At 40.2% G+C, this 23620-nt stretch overlaps 1 protein-coding gene across 1 annotated transcript in view; it reads left to right on the top strand.

Moving 5' to 3' along the window:
* The first annotated feature begins 744 nt into the window (after positions 1-744).
* The window catches only part of LOC124281846 (uncharacterized protein C12orf29 homolog), a 38512-nt gene continuing 15636 nt past the window's right edge, over positions 745-23620 (top strand). Inside the window, exons 1-7 of the mRNA XM_046717849.1 lie at positions 745-896; positions 9182-9414; positions 11230-11384; positions 11883-11967; positions 14552-14639; positions 22412-22512; positions 22984-23153. Of these exons, the coding sequence (XP_046573805.1) occupies positions 9201-9414; positions 11230-11384; positions 11883-11967; positions 14552-14639; positions 22412-22512; positions 22984-23153 (813 nt within the window). The 5' untranslated portion in view covers positions 745-896; positions 9182-9200. The remainder of the gene's footprint in view (positions 897-9181; positions 9415-11229; positions 11385-11882; positions 11968-14551; positions 14640-22411; positions 22513-22983; positions 23154-23620) is intronic.

Here is a 23620-nt window from a genome sequence, read left to right as displayed (position 1 = left end):
GAACCTTTGCATTCGTGTAATGTTCATATTTAAATGATATTGTTTGTCTTTCACAAATGGTGACTAGATGTTTAACACCGAACTTACATTCACCGCCAAAACAAGCACGCGATCACTGCAAATGCAGGCGGACAGTCACCCATCACTGCACCTCTGCAGGAAAGTGGTTCCAGGGGGTGATTACCTGGGTGAAAATGGAGCAGAGGCTGACCATTGACCACGCGCAGCACTACGAAAATTACACGAAAAAGGGGAAAATATCAAATGTGGACCAGGTACATCCTCCAGCAGATATAGCAGAAGAGGTATCGAAGTAAGGCGCGAGCAGGCACACGGACTAAACATACCAGGATTATCCGTGATTACCTACTGATTGCTTGAATATTACAAGAAAATAAAGAACGTGTAGACAGACAAAATATAACAGAAAAATGTAAAACAAGGAAAATAAAGTGAACATGATGTAAAACGTATTTGCCATGTGAAGTTATTGCACATGTAGAGTAAGCATCTGGTCACATGTCTTGTCAAAGTGTTTACAATGCGGGGCTGTGGGGTAGCCGATTTCTGGTGTCCCCCGCCGTGATGTTGCTGGAATATTGCTAAAAGCGGCGTAAAACCAAACTCAGTCAGTCAGTCAGTTTACAATGTTGTTAAACTTCAGGCTCGTGAAAGATTATATTGGCGCTTCCATGTGTAACGACTTCGTGGACAGTCGTGTCATCCCGGAATAAGCCGAACACACTTCGGAGACACGAGTGGTAACTGGTTCAGCTTTGCGTTTTCGTAGAATGTAGTGATTGCCACGAAAACAGGCATCTCGGAAACCGAGATTCTTTGTTTTGAGGAACGGAGGACATTGACAGGAGGTCATAACGCTCTGACTACAACCATTCGTAAGTAACGTAGATTTATATAGAAGCAACGACTTAGATCTGATGTATCATGCGATACATATATCGATATTATTACACTGCTGGCGACATATGATAAGTAGAGCTGTAGACTGTTGTATGGATGGTGATGGAAATTGGAAGTTAGGTACGTGTTTCTTGTCACCATCAATGTTATCACTGATAATATCAGCTGGTTATTCCACACCGTGACTTACAAACCCTTCCACACTTACTCACGTGCGCTTACTTTACAGAACGAGTGGTCAGACTTTTTACACCGACGACGTGGATCTTTACTCTCGATATTTATCATTGGATTGTCTGGCCCAGATGTTCGGCCGTGTCGCGTGACATGGCAAACATTGGGTGCCATTCACCTTTCGCCAAGAAGCAAACTATAAATGGAGAGTGTAGGGGTGGCGAGTGCTACCGGTAGATTTGCTATATCGATCATTTATCAACGTCCATCAACGTTTTTCCTTATGAATTCAGCCAAAAATATCCCAATATCTTTCTTACGGAATACGTACAGACTGATTGTGTTTGGTTTTACGCCGCTTTTAGCAATATTCCAGCAATATCACGGCAGGGAACACCAGAAATGTACCCCTTTCATGTTGGGAATTGAACTCGGGTCTTCGGCATGACGAGAGAACGCTTTAACCACCAGTCTACCCAGCTGTCCTTCTTACAGAATATGGAGGAACAGTGATGACGGACTAGATCTAAAATAATGACCAGCAATTGATTGAACTGTAATGTATTTGTTGAGTATTGCTACATCTTGCATCATGTCGATCTCGCCTTTGTTATACCATGCATGTAGTCAAGAGATATTGTGGAAGGTACATTTTATAGATACTCATAGCCTACAGGGGAAAACTCATGATGATTCCGGGTAAGAATATGTCTCTCCAACTATCTGTGTTTATTGTAAGAGGTGACTAACTGTATCTGGTGGTCAGGTTAAGTTATTTGGTTGATGACATGTCAACATACCCATTTTCATGGATTGTTGAATTGTCCAGTTTATCGTATTGTGCCAAAGGATTTCCAGTAGGGATGTCACGATACATAGGTTTCATGAATTGATACGTATCACGATACCCATGTCACAATTCGATACGTATCATGATACCTATTGAAATCGTGGCATTATTACCATTAACATATCATATTTTATAATTGTCCATGAAAAGATCAAAAAATTTTATTCTCAGAGATTAAAATGTTCTATTTTCCCATCTTTGTGCATGAAAAACAACCATTTATAACTCTCGTAACATAAAAAAACATGATACAATCGCAAAATGTAAATGATACATAAACATATTTAAACTGATACTTTCAAAACTAAATATAGTTGCGGGCAACAATGAGGTCTCCTTGGCTTTACTTTCTATCTATTGTATCTGAGGACTAGATATCATCGTCCAAAACGGAGCCAGAACACATGTTTTGACAGGCGAGCGGATCTTCCAAATACAGCCCTGGTCATGGGGGTCATGTGGGTCATGTACCTTTTAGGTAGTTCCGGAGAAGAAATAGTTCCCTCTTTAAAAGGCTGTATCTCAGTTGTTATTGGGTCTACGTTCAAAACAATTAGTGTTCTGGAATCGCCAGGACATCATCGACCATACTGGCACTTTTGTGTGCAGAATTTGCACATTTTGGGAGCAAACTACTCAGAAAAGCTGAAAACAAAAATAACTGCCAAACGGTACGTTTTAGCGACTTGACCCGTCCAGGCAAAATTGTTGGGTATTCGATTGTGCATCTGTACAAGATATTTGGAAGTGTCGGAACAATTAGTTCTTGAGATATTTGCTGTCAAACGTTGAAATTTTGGAATTAATTTTGAATTATCGCCCCTTTGCTATTGGGCCAAGAGCCTAGAGATTTTTAAGGGGAATATCTACACCTCGGTGCGCATCTGTGATGTTTTGTAAGTGATTCGGAGCATTGGTTTAGGAGTTATGTTTGGTACAAAAATCGGCGGAATAATAAATAATAATAATAATAATAATCTGAACGATTACAATAGGTCTCCTGCCTAGAGGTAAGGAGCCCTAAATATGGATACAGTTTTGAATGTTTTGATAAGTGTATCGTCTTAGAAACATATTGATGTATCGAGGCATCCCTAATTTCCAGCCACATTTGTCTAAAGAAACACACACATATGTGGAATTACAGTTTCCTGTAAACATCAGTCAATTAATTAGTCAATTAGATTATTATTATTATGTTTTACAGATTAAAGATGAAAATGCAGCAGAGAGGGTTCGGGTGATCCTGGCACAGTCAGGCTGGTAAGGCTCATCATCAGCTCAGGGCCCTCGCCCCCTCTACACGCAGTCCAGACAGCGAATGGGACTTCTCCCAGGAAACACTGCCTAGTCGAACCCACCAAGAATTTTCCGGTGAATATGGGGCTCCCCAACACTGCAGCCTTCTGCATTACCCAGAGTGTCAGAAGGGCTGTGCTCCCGGTGGAGAACCCGGGCACTCTCCTGATCTGCGCCAAGAGATCAGGAGGTACCAAACCAAGGGCACCGAGAACAATGGGGAGCCTGACGACAGTGTACTTGGGATGCAAGCAAGACATTCCAAAGGCGAGATCCGCATATTTATCATGCTTTTCCTGAATCTTGCCAATCACAAAAGGGACAGAAAATTCAATGACATAAATAAATTCATTGGCTTTATCAAAAAGGACAAGATCAGGTTTGTTGGCAGGAATTCTTCTGAGGCTGTATATGGGCCTATTCCACAGAAGTTTGAAAGCATCATTTTCCATGACGCCCTGGACATGTTCAGGGTCGTACCATGGATGGACCTCAGAGTCAAAGCCACAGACATAGCGGAGACGGTAGTAAAAGCAACGAGCCATGCCATCATGTCGTTTAAGATATGCTGTTTGTGCCAAAGAAGGGCATCCACTGACAAGGTGTTGGACAGTCTCTGTGAATTCATTGCAAAGTCGACATTTCATGTTAATATTCTCTTTAAGAATCACATTTAGGCGATTACGAGTGGGAAGTGACTGGTCCTGAGCAGCAAAAATGAAGCCCTCAGTTTCACGTTTGAGACCAGCCGACTTCATCCAGGCGAAGGAGTCGGTTGGATTGCTATTCTGTTCCACACACTGCATGTACACACAATGCAATGGTTTCTCAGAAAGCTTCTCCACAAATGACCGACTCTGGGCAGACTTTGTAAAGGACTTCACCTGGTTTACTCCCATCGCTGTACCGTCAAGCAGTACATCGTCATCAACAAAATCAACCTCAAATTTCAGATTCTGTCCAACAACCTTGGCACGCTTAAAATAGCTGTGAAATTCCTTCCTTTCATCATGAGTCTTCACATGCATCACCAGAGGATCATCTGATAAATAAATATGTGCAAAAGTACACAATAAAATTCTATCATGAAGAGCCGCCACATTAATCAAACCCCGACCTCCAGAATTGATTGGCATATATAAACGGTTAAGAGAGGAATGAGGGTGGTGGGCTCTGTTATCAGACATGATCCTTCTGGTCAGGCGGTCAAGACTCTGAATGTCTTGTTTTGTCCATTATTATTATTATAGGATATTTATATGATGTTAAACCTGGTTATCATTGACAACAAAGAGTTGCTAATTTCAAAGTGTGAAAGGATGGGTATATAAAGACAGCATGCAAACCTCCAGCAGCAAACTCATGGGTCATAGGCATGTTGGAGCTGATTATTTATTGGCACAGAGACTTGCAGATTTTCAAAGTTCGAAATAAAGCTATTTGGCCATTTATTGTGAAATTTGTCAATCCTATTGTTTTTCTTAGCTATGTATTTTTCGACAAATACAATATTCTGTATTATTTTCAGAAATCCTGACATTTGCAGCCATCTCTTGTTTATACTTGAGACATATATGAATCGATTCCCAGCGAGAATAATGTTGTTAATAAAATCATAGCCAGTGTTAAGTCCCAACAGGATTGTGAAATCTGATAGTACAATGTCAATGCTAAAAGTGTTTTTGATAAAACTCCTTAGTTCGCTCCAGAACATCTGTACATGTTCACACGAGACAAAACCATGGATAATATCTTCTGGTTCTGATTTGCAAAATGTACAAATATTTTTGTCAATCAATTTCATTTTCAACAATTCTTTTTTAGTATATATAATCTTGTGGATGAATCTAAATTGGAAATCCAATAACTTAACATCCCGAGTACACTTTCTATAGTTTGTAAAAACAATACTCCAAGGCAATGTAATCAGAGTCATACTTTCCCACTTGTTACACACATCAGGTAGCTGACATGTTTTAATCAATTTGTCATAGAACCTTCTACAACCTTTTGAAGGTATAATAAGTTCATACACTGTGTCATTAATACCCAGATGTTGATTCTCATTAAGAGAATTATTGACTGTATGTCTCCTTGAGACAGGGATATTTTTCAAAAGTTTATTGTAGTCTAGAAATGTTCCTCTAAATGAATACAATTGATTGGTGTCGTTAGGCCCTATTTGTATAATGACTGATCCAAATTGATCCCATTTCTGTGTTTTTTTACCTCGATATTTAATCATGTCATGCAAAAATCTGTTTGTATTCTCAAAACAGTGTCGGCCCATAAGTTTTCAAATGCAATTAATACTCCCTTGTTGTAACCCGTGTTAGGTGGTATAAACCTACACATGTTATTTGTCATCATTCACTTAATGGTCAGTTAATGAACTTATAACAGGTATAATTAGTGGTAACACACTTAGATTACCCGACAAAGGTTCCCATTTGGCTTTTTTTTTTTGTGTCTGGAGTAAATATTCAACATTATAAACATCGATCAAAGGATTATCCGATAACACGCTGATTGATTAATTACTTTTATCTTACATAGCGGATTTGTCAAAAGGTAGTGTTTATGTATGTAGATTTACTAATCTATACTGAATACACTCTGCCGTGTCGGTGTCTGCGTAAAAACAACATCCTTCTTTAAAAGGATTAACCGGCAATACATTCATTGATTGCCCATTATTGGCTAACTAAATTACTGTTTTTAAAGAAAGGCGGACATTATGCAATTAGTTGCCAGGTGTGCTATCTTGGGTGACCAATGAGACTATACACCAATACCTGAAAAGATTTATCACTTTTTCGTATATTAAACTGTTAAAAGACACATCATTTGGAACAGTTTTGTGGATATTGATGGATACATTCCTCAAACAAGGTAATGGCCTGATATTGTTCCTATAACTTTAATCTGTTTTAATTTTAATATTTGCATTTTGTTTTTTATTCATTTGTCGTAGCATTCAACAGAATCATTGTTTTCGCCGTGAAGTGTAATGAGACAGACAACATACACTAGGGTGTGTGTGTGCGAATTATGATTCACATTGGCAAACTATAAAATGTCTAGATATTACAGTTCTGTTATAAATTCACTATAAGTATCAGCAGATCGTCAGCTTTTTATTTAGTTTCAAAATGCATAAAAGTATGATAATAAACTAATTAGGATTATAAGACCAAATATAAACACGCACATTGACTAGTATCTACATACTGGTGAGTGGACATTAACCATGTGAATGTAGCCAGAAATGTATCGCGCATTATTGTGACTTCGACCCCCACCTCGCTTCCGTGGAAGAAATCGTTATGTTATAAGTTGTGTCATGCAAAATCCTTTTGGTTATGATTCCAATACATATTTAGTTACGAGTAGAAAGTAGTTTTGATTTTCTAACTTGATGAAAACAAACTATAATCTCATTAATTCTAACAGACTTTACAATTTTCAAAAATGGTGGCGCCCTGTCGGGAACATCCGCCAGTCTGTTGATAACTGCTATTTAGGTTTGTTTTCACCGAGTTACAAAATCAAAACTACTTTCTACTGGTAGTAAAATATGTATTTTATTGATGGCCAATAGGATTTTGCATGACATAGCGTATAACATAACAATTTCTCTCCTGGCAGCGAGGTGGTGTCAATATAATACTACTTACAATATTATTGTTGCCGACCACAACCTCACTTCCGAGGAAGAAATCGTTATGTTACAAGTTGTGTTATGGAAAATCTTTATAGTCATCAATCATATACATATTTTACTATAACTAGTAAGTAGTTTTGATTCTTTAACTTCCGTGAGGCGATCTGAACACAAGTAAGATATCGTTTCAGGCTTCCACAACGGCTAAACCGCACTCACAAACATAACCCATTTAGCTTACGAACTGCCGCGGGGTCCTGTGGAAATCTGTGCATGGGGACACCATCACCCGACCCTTAGGAGCAATTGACGACAAAGCAACGATTCGGCATGTCGTTGTTCATGTCGAGAAATCATCAAAATGATGAGCGTGCTACACACTTTCTATACAACTAACTGAAAATCGTTCCTCATATGACGTCACTGCAGTGCTCTGGCGACAGAGTTACGTAACCTGTCTGTGGTTTCGTTGGCAGGCGAGAGGGAAGCAGGCGACTTTTTGGCCACTTTTAATCGCTAATTTAATTAACCACAAGTTTTTAAAGAATAAATTTGGTGTTCCACATAAGACTAACCACAAATCTTTCATATGTAATGGTTAAAAGAGTAACAAAAAACAAAGTTTAGTGGTTCTTTAAGTGTTCACGCTCTGGCCTCTCTTAATCCAATCAGCTTAATTACCAACAGTGTTGGACTAATTACGGAGGCATGATGCTTTGAAATAGCTTTGAATACCATGATGAAGAAGAAACACAACAAAGCAAAGAGTGTTTTACGATACATTTACATTATTCATGTCCGTGGCTTTACATATACACATCAAGTCATGTCACAAGTCACATATCACACGTCAATACACATTTTCAGTTGAGCAATGATCCACAAGCTACCAAATAGGAAGCCATGTTCCTCTCGCACATCATGTATTCAAATCCAAGCTGGTAAATCTGATTGTTCACTCCTATAACATGTCGACGTTTAGCTGGTTGATGTCCCCCTTCAAGTTGGAGAAGATATGCAGATCCGTTTAGATTATTACACAAACCTCCTCCTCAACAAACTGAGAAATCAGACCAGCAGTTAACAACATTAGAATCAAAGATAAATTATTACACAAACCATTTATGGTAACCAGACTCTCACTTTGTACTCTGAAGTTATCACTTTGCTAACAGCAGTCACCTTCTACTCACAGTAGCAGATTAGCTCTTTGTTTTGACAACCAATAAGTTGTCCCACACTGGCCACCACGTTCACACCACAAACTTTCACTTTTTGCTAAAACTGTGCTTAGCCACTTCTAAATCAAAATACCTATCCATACGACTGTATGTTCTCTATATCATTCTGTATGATTTTCGAGAATAAACAATTCTGTTCTGTTCTGTTCTGTTCCTTCTTAATGAGTTTTGACTATTTTGACGTATTCATGATCTCGTAGAAGAGATGTGTTAAATTTCCAGTCTTGACTTATTTTCAGAGGAAAAAGTTAAAGTAATGGCTGAGTGGTTCAATTTATATCCTGGTAAAATTGCAGTATCAACAGTTACATTTGATATATCTTGTGAGACCAGAAAGAAGTCCAGTCTAGCTTGCTGCTTTGGATTCTTTTTCCACCATGTATACTTCCTTGCATCAATATTAAGGTCACGCCAAATGTCAACAAGATTAAATTCATCAATTTTCTCCATAATTATATTTCTAGCATTAGGGTTATTTACATGCTTATAGTTTTCTAGATCTATTGAAGGATCTATTACTAGGTTCCAGTCTCCACAAAGTACCATCGATTCATTATCAAATTTGTCAATTGCACCAAATAGGGTGTTATAGAAAGCAGGGTCATCTTTGTTTGGCCCATATACGTTCATTAAAGTCAGTCTTGTACCATCAACACTAGTATAAACAATTATATAATTACCACTAGCATCTTTCTTTTATTTGTGTATGTCTATTTCTACATCATTGTTAAATAGTATTGCTACACTTCTAGAGTTTGAGGGGGCGGTGGGGTAGCCTAGTGGTTAAAGCCTTGGCTCGTCACGCCGAAAACCCGGGTTCGATTCCCCACATGAGTACAAAGTGTGAAGCCCATTTCTGGTGTCCCCCGCTGTGATATTGCTGGAATGTTGCTAAAAGCGGCGTAAAACCCAACTCTCACTCACTCACTGCACAAGGATGTCTGTTAAAAAAGAAATTGTAAACAAAAAGAAATGACAAAATCATTGTTAATTATTTTTCAAATGGATAAAATTCAGGCCTTTTCTTTTAAGGATTGTTCTACCTGTGAAGATGAGTGAACAGAGAACAAATCCTGTGCAGCAGAAGGTGAAGTGCCTTTTCAAGATCAGGGTGGAAAATAAGGCCTCTCAGAAGCGTCAGAACCAGCAGTTTCTTGTTGTAGCCACAGACAATCTTTGTGATGAAGTGGAGCAGCACAACCTCGACACTGCCGTTGTATCGGAGAAGATTGATGGCACCTGCTGCTATATTGCCGAGTATGAAGGTAAGGATGAAAGTCATCGGTGAAGATCTGGGTTAAAATTGTTCCTCAGCGACCCCTGCTTGTCGTAAAGGCTACTGTGTTGGGTGGGTGGTTGATACATCCCATCATGTCCCAATTGCATAAATTGATGCTCGTGATCTCAATCACTGATTATGTGTCCCAGACTCAAATACTGATGTACTGTCATCATTAAGCTGGAATATTGATGCGTGCAGCGTTAAACAAATAAATAAACAAACAGCATTGAAATAGAGTCTGTTTGTTTGTGCTGTAACAGTTCCAGAGACCAATCTATCAGCCACTCTGTTTGCATATGCAAAATTCCTGTCTGTGATCAACAAATGCTGTTGTATGAACAGGATATGTATGGACATGCTCAATTGAGTGGTTTAAAACCTCACCATGATCACCATGCATGCCCATGCTGCAACACATTTATCTTGATGACATGTTTCAATCTGCCTTTGAAAACTAATTGAAATACATATTCATTTATTGACATTGACAGAGCCGTTGGGTTGAGCTGATGGTAACTTATGCTGTGCATTGACTCATTGAGTGAGTGAGTGAGTTTAGTTTTACGCCACACTCAGCAATATTCCAGCTATATGGTGGCGGTCCTGTAAATAATTGAGCCTGGACCAGACAATCCAGTGATCAACAGCATGAGCATCGATCTACACAATTGGGATACGATGACATGTCACATGATGTGTCAACCAAGTCAACAAGTCTGACCACCCAATCCCATTAGGTGCCTCTTACAACAAGCTTTGTTACTTGCACTGGTGCAACCCAATATTACGAAGTGCAACCTAGTAATTAATCTAACTAACACCAGGTGCAAGTCAATTTTTGAGTGGGTAAACTTCTGAATAAAACATCGAAATAATTCAATAGCATATTTCTGATATTACATATTGCAATAAATACAGTGCAACTGGAATTTTACTGGTGCAACTAGGTTTTTATCTTAGGTTGCACCTAGTGCAAGTGGGTTAACATCTCTTAAATCGAGCCCTGGTTACTGAAGACCAATTCTAACTCGGATCTTCACAGGTTGACTCATTGCAACTTCTTGTCTTGTATCAGGGTGCAAGAGATTTATTATCCTGATAAGAAATCGTAGTGCAGTCTGTTTGTTTTTTGTTGTTGCAAGGTATAAATGATTTATTGTTCCACTGATAAACATATTTATCTCCTGGGTGGGATACGTTGTATTTCATCAAGCTTATGTAAACCAATCATATATCAATATTCAACATTCTGTTAAATAGAGGGTACTAAACGACCTTCTGTACAATACCATTTTTATTAAACGAGTTAATTTTTGGTATTAAACAAGCGAAAGCGAGTTTGAGACTATGAATCTTTCACAAGTTTGATAATGATGGTATTTCACGGAAGCGAGTTTAGTATCATCCAACATAAATTGATAGAAACTACAACAGTGTGATGACTCTCAGCTATCCGTGAGTCAAGCAAGGCCTAATACCATTGCGACAGAGGTATTGTCATTGTGACATCATAACTGTAAACCATTATGCCTTCATACGTCACACTTCAGTATCTTCCATGGGCGAGTAATAATTCACTATAACTGAAAGAAGAAGATACAATGGTTTAAATTTTGAGAATCTAGATAGTTTAAAATCAAATTTTGAACCTATTTGAATCAATTTAATTTTATACCTGAAGAATGCAGCACAAATGGTATCACCCAGATCACTGAAAATCTGTTCACAGGTTTATTGGTTGTGGAGTGAAAGAATTGCATGGGATCATATGAATGTATATATACTGATATGGTTTAAGGTAAACCCTGGTTGTGGGCCCGATATGACCGAAAGCCGAATAAATCAGGGGACAAAAAGCTGAAGAAGTATGTATCGGAAAAGAAGGCCTGGAGTGAAGATGGGGAGATTGGAGACAAGCCAACAATTAGCTGGGATATCCCGATAGACTTCAAGGTATTGGTTTTCACTACACAATTCTGGCGAGACTAATATAATGATCATTAACAGGTCCATGAAACTAGAGTGCTGCTTTGAAAGTTAATGGTTCACCACAGTTATGTTTCTAGGTATGTCAGCACCCTACCCATGTTCATGGGTTTGACTAAAGGGGTAAATGTCCAAGTGCATCACTTCGGGCAGTGATATTACTGGAATACTGTTCAAAGTAGATTAGTACCTCACTCACTCACTCACTCACTCACTCACTCACTCACTCACTCACTCACTCACTCACTCACTCACTCACTCACTCACTCACTCACTCACTCACTCACTCACTCACTCACTCTACTCACTCTACTCACTCACTCACTCTACTCACTGGTTAAAACAATTGAAATATTGATGATGATTTTCAAGAGGGTGTATCTGGCTTTGAAATTAACTCACGCAGATGAATTGTACATTTCATTGGTTAAACAGCTGTGAACAATATTTTGGTTTTCTTTACAGGAAGTCCCCAATCAGTGGATTCCAGCCCTTGAAGTGTCAGTTGAATATGGCGTCCCTCAACCAGATGAACATGGTCACATCCCAGGTAATTATTGCAGAATTAATATGCATTTAATGATGTGCCAAACCAGCATCCAAAAGCAAGCTCAAAGCTGTACATTACTTCAGTCAATAGTGTGTGTTCAGTTTTCATTCTCAGCTCCTTGAGGAGTAAACAACCCAAACCGACCTACTATACAGTCGGATGACTGTTAAGGGTGAAACAACTATTGCAATAGTGATAGTCTATTGCAACCAACTATTGCAATACTATTTGCAATAAATTTTTTCTCCTTGAATTGTCTCATTTGAAGTCATTTCCCAGATGAATGTATACTTTATATGAAATAAAAACAGTCTCTTTTAATAACTGACAAGAATCTTGAAACCCAGATCAAGTAGACGTTTTAAACATAAACTCAATGAAGCTGCAAGTCTGCACCCAAACATCCTGTATTTTGCGCTGCACATTTATCAACGGAAGTCAATAACTAAACTTTCGATAGTCACACATACTATCAATGCATGATAGTTTTTTGTTTCTACTATCGATTAATTGCTATCGGAGACTCAACAATTGCAATCCATTGATAGTTCGATGCATCGTAACAGCTCTACTGTATAGCTAAAAGATTATGAAACATTCAGCTGCATCAAACTTTTGGAAATGATAACATATGGAAATTAATTTAAAGTACTTCCACATTATGATATAGCAGCATTCACTCTCAATTTTCTGCTTCCAATCAGATGTGTTGTGTACTTTTGGTGAGTACTCTTTCAATGTCTTGGAGTGTTGGGAGCAGGATTTCACGTCTGGTAAATACCTGTCACATGATACCCATGGTGTTTCATTTGTGTCCATCAGTTTGTTTGGCACAGATTTGTACAGTTGTCTTGTTTATAACAAGAAAATGATCAACTCTAGTCTGAGTTATTATCAGATTAGAAAATAGACCTTGGTGAAACATGTGAACGATTGGGAGATAGACCATGTGGGGTTTAAATGAAGAGGTTTGGAGATAAATGTCAGAGATAAACATAATCTATTTATAAAAAAGGTTTGAGAGGTTTGATTTATCTCCAGTTTACAATGATCAAAGATTTGAAAACAGTGCTCTCTTGGAACTTGCAAATGGGCAAACAGGGTGGTTGTTCTCGAAATGTGGGGCACTGTTTGGCAGTCATTAATGTACTAAGTCCACTGTGCAGAGTTGTGTCCCTTGGGCATGCCAGAAGCCTATGAATCCTGGGTTTGAATCCCAGTTTGTGGAGATTGTATTTGTAGCACCATATCACTTCTCTGGGATTCTCCAAAGTGATACAGGTAACTGGGATACTCTTCAATATGTTCAAGGCAGTGTTAAACCCAGTTCAGACACTCTCAGAAAAGGTTTCCTAGGCAATGACAAACAAAAGTGTCAAGAATTGTCAAGTTGTATTGGCAGTCATTGTTACAAGCATTGATGCTTAAACTTCATTCTCTTCCGACAGAGGTTACTTGTCATATCTTACGAACCTCTGTTCTAATACGGCTGTATTTCCTGGTTCTTGTAAAATCCCCTAGCGGCAACACAAATTATCTCCCTTCTTTGTATCCGATCAGAACACGTGTTACATCGACTTAGATCCAACTTGACTAATACAACCAAATGTGGGGCCACAAATATGCCTCCTCTGCCGGGGACTTGTGTTGATGTGACACACAAGACAATTAATGGCTAACTTGTCCGTTGTCAACGAGGGCGATGGAGATGCCGTTGATCTACCATTACATGACTGAGTTTTGTCTAGAAGAAACGTTTGCACATTGCATAGGGGAAGAGGTTCTAGTTTTACCGAAACATACGGAAATCATCGAGGCCTTGTGAATGATCAATTTTGAAACAATATCGCTGATTGCCCAACTTAATCTGATTGCAACCAATCCTGAATCCTGAACACTTGCACCATGAAAGGGCCGCATTAGAACAGAGGTTCATGGGAAGATATGATAAGTAACTTCTGTGGGAAGAAAATGCATAAACAATTTTTGAAGTTTTGAATGTACCGGTAATTAGATACCTGACTTTGGCCATGCAGTATGTTATAGCATTAAGTTTTAGTCATGTGGCTTGGGTTGAACCTAGTATTTTCTGAAGGTTTAAGGGGCAAATTCAGGAATTAGAAAATCAATATATTTTATACATGTTTGTCTAATGCACACAAACAATAAACCACTTTAGTGACACAGACTTAAATCATCTAACAGACATCCTGGAAGAAATGAAAAAGCATTTCCGATAAAGGGGAAGTATTTGTTTTGGGGGTAAAACCCGATGATGAAATGTGTGCAGGAAGAGATTATGTTTTCAAAATAATGTCCCTCCTCCACACAGTCTCTCAGAAACAATGGACGGTGGGGTAACCTAGTGGTTAAAGCATTTTCTTATCATGACGAATACCTGGGTTTGCTTCCCCACATGGGTACAATGTGTGAAGCCCATTTCTGGTGTCCCCCACTGTAATATTGCTAGAATATTGCTAAAAGCGTCAAAAACTAAACTCACTCACTCACACAACCAACCATCAATATTAGACTTACTTGTATGTGACGTTATATGATGGTAATAAAATGTTTTGTCTCTCAGGCTGGGTGCCGGTGGACCCTAAGGGCAGAGAACACCTGTGGCACCTGTCGTCTGTAGACTTGACCAATGGTCTGGGGCTTGTACTGAGGTGAGATCAATCTCTGTTTGGAAATTAGCAAACATTAGACAGAGGTGAATATGTTTGAACCCCAGCATATCAATGAAGCCATTTTTATAATGTCACATATGTCTGAAAAGAATAAGGATGATCACTATTAGGTTTTGGTGTAAATCTTTTAATGTTGTATATTTTTCCTTATCCTGACTCATGCTACTTGCTTGTCTTCTTCTTCTTGCGAACACAGTGGAACACTTGTATCTCCCAATTGAAGTTCCCTTCAATGTAAAATCACTAATTAGTACTCACCATGAGTTATCTGTCCCCTCAAAAGCGTGGGAATGAGGGCGCCACCTCCTGCCATGTGCCTCACTCTCTCCTTCTTCGCCCAGTGAGCAGGACGTGAGAGCGCCTGTGTCTCCCTACACATTATATCCTTTATTTATATTTAGTTGTTTACCTCTTATAATCATCTACAGAGGTGTAACTAGTATCCTTATACATGATGCATTGATATTTATTCGTGTTTCTACTGTTTTATTCACGGTTCGCCGTGTTTGCTCAGATTGCGTTAATGAAGATCTGCACTGTTTGTAAATTACGTTTCTCTGCTGCTGATCCGCATTTAATATGCCCTAGTTGTATTACGCCATGCTCTACTGCTTCACGTTGCAATCATTGTATTAAATTATCTAATTCTGCCTTTGATAAATATTTATTTTGCATCTTGAGACGCGCAGCAGATAGATTACTGAAACAGTCTTCAGTCATGGCTAATAGATCAGAGTCTGATATACCATGTCAACTGTTGGCGGATGACCCCCTACCGTCTGGTGTTCCGCTTGAGTTGCCCTCGGGGGAGAAGCGTGGGACGACCTGCATCCCAGGACATCCCGTCGTCCCAGTCTAAGACCAGGAGAGCTTCTACGTTGTCACAACGTACGCTCCGCACCCCCAGGGCTACATCTTCGTCGAAAGTGAAACCTACGAAGACTACTAACAATTTTTCATCTGACATTCTTCCTGTTTCAGAATTGGGCTTATATGATGACGATCTACCGATCATCATTCCAGATATACGGCATAAGAAGCAACCAGTATCGGCTACCGTCACCTCAGCGCAGATGAACACGCAGCTAGAGATGCCTACACTGACGGCAGAGAATCTACCTGAGGGTGTGGCTACCATACAGAGGGCAGCGTCTACATCAGCGCAGACCGTCCCAGACGACCTGGTCAGACAGATTATGATGTTGATGGAAGATCGATACGGTTTACAGAGGCCTCAGAGCCGCTGGCCCCAGAGCCCAACCCACTTACAGTCTTGTAGGGCCCCAGAGCCCGTTTGCTTGACTTCGCGTATGGCCCCAGAGCCCACAGACGCGCCTCCATGAAGGGCAACCCAGCCCGTATCGAAGCCTTAGCGAAGGACGTCCCAGTCTGCCTCCACGAAGGACCCAGATCCTCACCATTCGCGAAAGGCTTCACGGAGGAGGAGTGCTTCACCGAGCTCAGACCCTGAAGAACACAGAGGTCGTTCGCGAAGCAAGCTCCTATCTAATGATTCGGACTCTGACTCGATACCTTCACGAAGGCCTTCACGAAGGTTAAGTGGCTCCAAGTCATCTTCAGCTAGAAGATCTATAAGGGATTCACAGAGAGCTTCACGAAGCCACCAGCGGTCGCCAAGGAAGTCTCCACAAAGGTCTCCCTATACAAGCCACTCGTCAGTCTGTTCACCACATTCTTCTCGTCGATCCTCATATAGATCTAGGACTCCACCTCACTCTATTATCGGTGATCCGACGTCAGAAGAGGAAGAGGGTATCGTATTCTCAGATGCAGAAATTAGATACTGGATGGTGAATAGTTTGGAACTTTCCTCCCCGTCTAAGAACGAGAACTCAGCCCATACTTATTTGATGAAGGAAGATGATGCTGACACTATCTCCTTACCTCCTATTGACCCGATAGCAGCGGTTCCAGCTAATCTGGATGCAGCTTTTACCAAATCTACAAAGTCTCAGACTGCACATTTCCCTGTTTTCAACGCTAAGAAGTTTGCAGGCCACAATATGGACTCCTTTTTCAAGGCTCAAGATTTTGATGAGAACTTTAAGTTAATCAATGAGACCAAGTCCAGGAATTACAGAATAGACGACCGCAAGCTAGCTCAGTTGGATACCATTTCTAGGAGAATGTTTTTTGGACTGAATAGATCTAGAACTGTCAATGAAACTCTTCTCACCAAGTTCAAAGACTACAGATGAAGAAGATAGGATGATTTACTCGGCTCTACTCATCCAGAAAAGAGACCAACAGTTCCTTACAGATCATTTGTCAGCGCTTTCGGCAGCTACTACTATGGCTCGTCGTCAGGGTCTCCTAGCCTCCTGTAATTGGGGTAATCAATTTACTGAATCCCTCTACGCTGCCCCGTGGTCATCTCCATATCTCTTTGGTGGTAACATAGACAAGGTCTCCAAAGAAGTGTCTAAGGTCTCTAGAGAGGTGCTTATGATTAAGTCCATGGATACGTTAGCTAATGTCATTAAGCAAACATCTATGAGATACTCTGGCTAGTCGAAATTCTCTGGACTACAGAAAGCACGTGACAAGCAATTGGCTGCAGCAAAAGGTTATAAGGAGTCTTTTCGTCGCCCATACAGCAATTTCAGAGGAGGATCAGCAAGAGGCAGGTCATCCAGAGGTTCCTGCACTTATAAACGATGAAGTACAGGTTCGGAACGACTGGAGTCTTCCACCCCCATCCGTTCCAGTACAACCATCTCAAGTGGGTGGACGCCTTCATCTGCACTGGGAAAACTGGGGATTCCTACAAGATCTTTATGTATCCAACATCCTACAGCACGGATATCAAATACAACTCAAGGCCAAACCTCCGTTGACAGTCATCCCTCCAAGGTTCGACTTCCATCCATTAGAACTACCAATGTTAAGAGAAGCAGTAGCTACACTTTTAAACAAGCAGGCCTTAGAAGTTCTGGATCAAGTAAACATCGTGCCAGGTTTCTACTCCCCAGTTTTCCTAGTGCCCAAGAAAAATTCCAAGGAAAAGCTTCGTCTCATATACAATATGAGCATCTTCAACAGAGACTATCTAAGCAAACCGCCAGCGTTTCGCATGATACACCTACCGCAACTATGGCACTTAATTCGTCCCAGAGACTACATGGCCAGCATAGATCTGCAAGGCGATATCTACACATTCGATTCATCCCGATTCAAGGAAATATCTCCGATTTATCCTAGACGGAATACATTACCAATGGAAAGTGCTCCCTTTTGGAATCTCATCGGCCCCCTGGTTATTCACAAGAGTGACGAAACCTATCATCTCATACCTACATCGTCAAGGTCTTCGCAGCGTTTTACCTAGACGACGGGATACAAGTGGATCCAGATCCACAGCGTCTCAGACTACAGCTGAACTTTATAATCAAGTTACTAACTCAATTAGGATGGTTAGTAAATCTACTCAAGTCAGACCTAGAGCCAACGCAAGATCTGCAATTTCTAGGTATACGATTTCTAACAGCCCAGAATCGTATAGTTGTACCGGAGGACCGATGGATCAAGATCCAACAGTCAATCCCACAAGCCTTACTCTCTCCGCTACCACTACGACAGTGGCAGAGCCTATTGGGATTACTCACATCAGCTCAAGACATGACAGTCAGAGGCAGACTACAATTACGCCCGTTACAAGTCCTCATCAATTCGCATCTGGACGACTCTCTACCGTTCAGTTTACCGGATCAGGTCAAACCTCACCTACTATGGTGGACCAAGAGATCGAATGTTTGCGTAGGCGTCTCCTTAATAGAGCCGGAATCGGAAACACATCTCTACGTAGACGCGTCACTACAAGGTTGGGGAGCCCATCTCGCCAACAGGACAGCGTCAGGCCAATGGAGCAATCAAGAGAGCAAATTACACATAAATCTGCTAGAGATGCAAGCAGTGATAAACGCCATAAGTCACTGGAGCAACTTACTACAGAATGCTCAGTTGATGATTCACACAGACAATTCGACAGTGGCGTTTTATGTGAACAAACAAGGCTCAACAAGGTCCCCGAACCTATTGACTCTATGTTTTCAATTGTTCGATTTAATCGACAATCTCAACATACATGTCAGAGCATGTCACATTCCAGGAGCAAAGAATGTAATAGCAGGCGCTCTCTCGACCACTCCAACCATCACCGACGGAATGGATGCTCCATACAGAGATATTCACTCAAATTATCAAGGAAATAGGAACTCCACTAATAGACCTATTTGCCACTCGATTCAACAATCAACTGACAACTTCGTATATCGCCAGTTCCAGACCCACTAGCATGGGCAGCGGACGCACTAAGCATATCGTGGGAAGGACTCAACGCGTACGCGTTCCCGCCACCAGCGTTAATCCCACAAGTGTTACTCAAAATCAAACAAACTCAGAGCCTCCATCTGATTTTAGTCACGCCCTACTGGCCAGCGAGAACGTGGTTTCCAACTCTTATTCAAGAAATCGGACAACCAATACTACAACTTCCAAAGTGCGCGAATCTGCTAATACATCCGCACACCAAACAAGCGCACGGAAAGCCAGAAACATTCCAACTTCACGTATGGACTGTATCAAGGCGTGTCTAAATAAGAGAGGTTATTCAGCCAGAGCGGCAAAAGCAGTCACACTTGCCTTGAGTAACTCCACTTGCAACTTATACGAGGACAAATGGCACAGTTTTGTCAATTAGGCTGCAAAGAAAGGATTTACAGCTAGATATGCTACTCATCCTCAAGTGGCTGACTACTTATGTTACTGTAAACGTACTTATTTTCGCGTGGTGCAATTTTCGCGGAATTGACAGTTTAGACTACATCGCGCGGTCAATTATTCGCGCAATCAGTAATTGCCAGAACTGCCAGCTGTCTCTTTGGCCGCCACTAATAGCAGTGAAAACAAACAGAGTTGCTTAACCTGTCAGGCGGCGTTTATTGCTTACTCACAGGAAATCCCTATCTGTGCGATATACTAGTACACAGTAATCCGTTTAATCCCGGAAGGGATGAAAAACACATCAGTCTTATGTTCCGAATTCTGACGATTTGATGAATTAACTTATACTGTATATGAAGCTCTTTGTGATTTCAAACAAGCCGGGTTGTTGTGAATGAGATGATTGAGTGTTAGTGACTATTCGCTTCATGATGTACTGGTGAATAAAATCTTACTGAATATATAAAATACTGCTGTATTATTTCTTTCCGAGTCGTTTCATGGTAATCTGTTTTGTATCAAACCATCTGTCATGTGACCAATTTCCATGGCGGCCGCAACACACATTGCTGTTTTCGCTAATTCGGCAATGGGATTTGGCTCATTATTTAATTATGTTTTGGGAAATCCATTACAGCGACAGTTAAGTATGATCAGTCGTCATTTTAAGATTCCCGTTGATTTCTGTCTTCAAACGTGATGTGTTATGGTAACAACTCAGGGGCGAGCGTGGCTAGACTGAATGAATGACAGGTTTATTCGCGGTGTATAAATTTTCGCGCTAAAATGTTTTGCGCGAAAATAAAACATGCGCGAAATATAATACGTTTACAGTATCTACGTCAGACCAAAAATCTAAAAGGCTCAACCTTATCCACTTATCTTGCAGCAATAAGCTCTGTCATAACTATGAGAACGGGTGTCAAGCTAACCAAGACCCCAGAGTTACTTGCCTTGCTACGAGCATTCCGATTGGAGGATCAGAAACGCAGATTTCACGCTCCAGCTTGGGATCAAGTGAGGCATATGAACCGTTACAATCTACATCGTTCGAATTTCTGACACAGAAAACCTTGTTCCTGTTATCTCTAGCTACGGCTGCCAGGATGTCAGAGATTCACGCATTGGATTACGAGAGAACACGCTTGATGATATTCATAACATCGTGCATATGGGACTGCGTTGGGATTTTGTTGCCAAGAACCAATTACCAGGCCAACCAGACAGGTTATTCCACGTCCCAGCTCTCTCATCTATACTTGGACCTCATGATACGATGGATCTATCACTATGCCCAGTAAGAGCACTGAAAATATATTTCCAACGATCCAAACAGAGGAGACAAAAATTCAAGAGATTATTTATTCCTCTATCAACAGCTACGCAGACTGAAGTCTCACATACTACCATCTCCATTTGGATCAGAACTGTCATACTACGTGCCTACAAGGCTGCAGGACTCGACCCTCCAAGAGCATCTAATCCTCATGAAATTAGAGCGTTAGCATCGACACTTGCTCTTCACGGCAACTGCTCTTTGAATACCATAATGGAGGGTTGTTTCTGGAGATCCGATATGGTGTTTGCCAACCATTATCTGAGAGATATCACCACCGAGGACGTCTCAGGTATTCACCATTTCGGTGCCATGGTCCTCGCACAACAGTTGACAGTTCCTCGGAGAAGATAAGTCAATCTTACAGATTTTACTACTTATCTTATAACAGTACTAAATAGCTATATGCTATATATATTTTGCTTAAGTTCATTTATTATCTTAAGCACAGTACTATGGTTGTTATATCATAACAGTATATTAGCTAACAAACTCTATGGAGTTTTTTGCTATTATATATTTAGCTTAAGTTTAATCATATCTTAAGCTCAGTACTATGGATATATCATAAAAGTATATTAGCTAACAAACTCTATGAAGTTTATGCTATCATATTGTCAAGCTTAAGTCTATTAATCTTAAGCATAGTATTCATGTTGTATATACTTTTTTCTTAATATTTATATTGTAATAACCCATATAGGGCAGCTGATAAGTTAGCAGCAGGAATTCATCAATTCAGTGCCTTTATGAAGTTCCCATAAGGGTTATTACAGTCATTACAGAAATCACTAATTATCTAAAATCCAAAGTATTCTGTATTCCCACCTCCGTTTCCGTCGGATTCTACAAGCAAGTAGCATGAGTCAGGATAAGGAAAAATATGTAATTTTCTGATTAAAATTGATATTTTATACTTATCCTGACTCATGAGGTAAGCCCTCCCGTCCTCCCCACATAACACTTTGGATTTCCCTGAAAATTCAAGTGTTGGGCTCGCTATATAAGGAGAGAGTGAGGCACATGGCAGGAGGTGGCGCCCTCGTTCCCGAGCTTTTGAGGGGACAGATAACTCGTGGTGAGTACTAATTAGTGATTTTACATTGAAGGGAACTTCAATTGGGAGATACAAGTGTTCCACTGTGTTCGCAAGAAGAAGAAGACAAGCAATAAGCATGAGTCAGGATAAGTATAAAATATCAATTTTAATCAGAAAATTACATTCTTGAGAGAAAATAAACTTCTTTGTACCAAGACAGCATGGTTCATTCATCATAATGAAATCATGCAGTGGCTTAGTTGAATCCATTTCCCAGTTGTATCCCAGTACTGTTAATTGATGCTCATGATATCAGTCACTAGGATTGTCTCCTGGGTTTTACCTCCCCCTTCACAAATAAGCGTCTAGAGGACCCAAAACTACTAATTTCCTTTTCGGATATTGGTCTCGTAACACAATGAAATACTGCAGTGTACTGTACTTTTAGGTATAATAATTAGGTTTTGACAGGTACATTATATTTCTTGTCAAGAATTTAGTACAATAAATAAAATTGCATGTCTTTTGGGTTGCAATATATATTTTTCCTCTATCCATTTTGGGGGCTTGTGCAGACTGGATGTACATTTCTGCTTTGCTTGAAACTCTGCTGATGAATTTCATCTTTTTCAGACAAACAGCAGAGGGCCTCTGTATTGACAATGTACCTCTGACAGAGCTGCTTGGGAGCACTGTGGAGCTCATCGGAACAAACGTCAATGGAAACCCTTACAGTAAGATAAATAACTGACTGACTGACTGACTGAGTTTTGGTTTTACGCCGCTTTTAGCAATATTCCAGCAACATCACGGCGGGGGACACCAGAAATGGGCTTTACGCAATGTACCCATGTGGGGATTCGAACCCGGGTCTTCTGGGTGACGAGCCAACGCTTTAACCACTAGGCTACCCCACCGCCCCGTAAGATAAATAAATGTATCATTATATTGGATAATGTATAGTTCTCTGCCAAGGGGTGGTGTGTTAGCCAAGGGTGTTTGCTCTTCAAGCCAAAGGCCAGGTTCAAGCTCAGTTCTGGTGTCCCCTGCTGCGATATTGCGGAATATTGCTAAAATCTGTGTAAAACCACACAAATAATGGTTAATTTCAAATACTGTGTATGTAGATATTAGTATTATCCTGAATGTTTAATATGGGAGGATAGCTGGTCATTTTATTCCTTTAAAATTGTCATCTCTTTCAGAGCTTGGCAATAAGAAGAAGCCATTACATTTTCTTGTTGTTCATGGAAGCATGACCTTGAGCTGTCCTCAACCTCCGACCCTTGAAAATCTCACTCACTGGTTCAGAGAAAGTGGTGATGGTCAAGTTGAGGGCATTGTGTGGCACTGTGAGACCGGGGCTTTATTTAAGGTATTTATGCTTACTAGTGTTGGGACACCAGGTTAAAATAGGCAACCTTGCAATGTATACTATGTATTTTATACATCTTGTGGTCAGTAATTGTGTCCAAATGCCTGTCTTTGGATCCTGATAGCCTAGATCATTGCTGTGAATATTAATCTCTTGACTGTCTGCTTCAGACTCTAATATTCATTGGTAACTAATGTAGAGCTCTGATATAGTAGTGTGGTATTAAGCACAAAAAAAACTCTGTGGTAATTCTTGGCATGAAAGAGTGACATGAAATAGTTGTGTCAAACAAGATTTACTATCTTTTTAAAAAATCAGGAACCTGTTTTCAAGACAAGGAAAGTGTACCTGTCACTGTTTCAAATGTAGACTTGTTGGGAAACCCAGGACCTTATGTAATCATTTATACAATGTCATTTCTTGGTGCTGAGTATCGCTCAACAAAGTCACTTCAGAACAACTCTTCA

This window comes from Haliotis rubra, unplaced genomic scaffold (assembly GCF_003918875.1).
Source record: "Haliotis rubra isolate DU_JTF1 unplaced genomic scaffold, ASM391887v1 Scf29, whole genome shotgun sequence".
NCBI classification, from domain to species: Eukaryota; Metazoa; Mollusca; class Gastropoda; order Lepetellida; family Haliotidae; genus Haliotis; species Haliotis rubra.
This window is presented reverse-complemented; position numbering and strand designations above follow the sequence as displayed.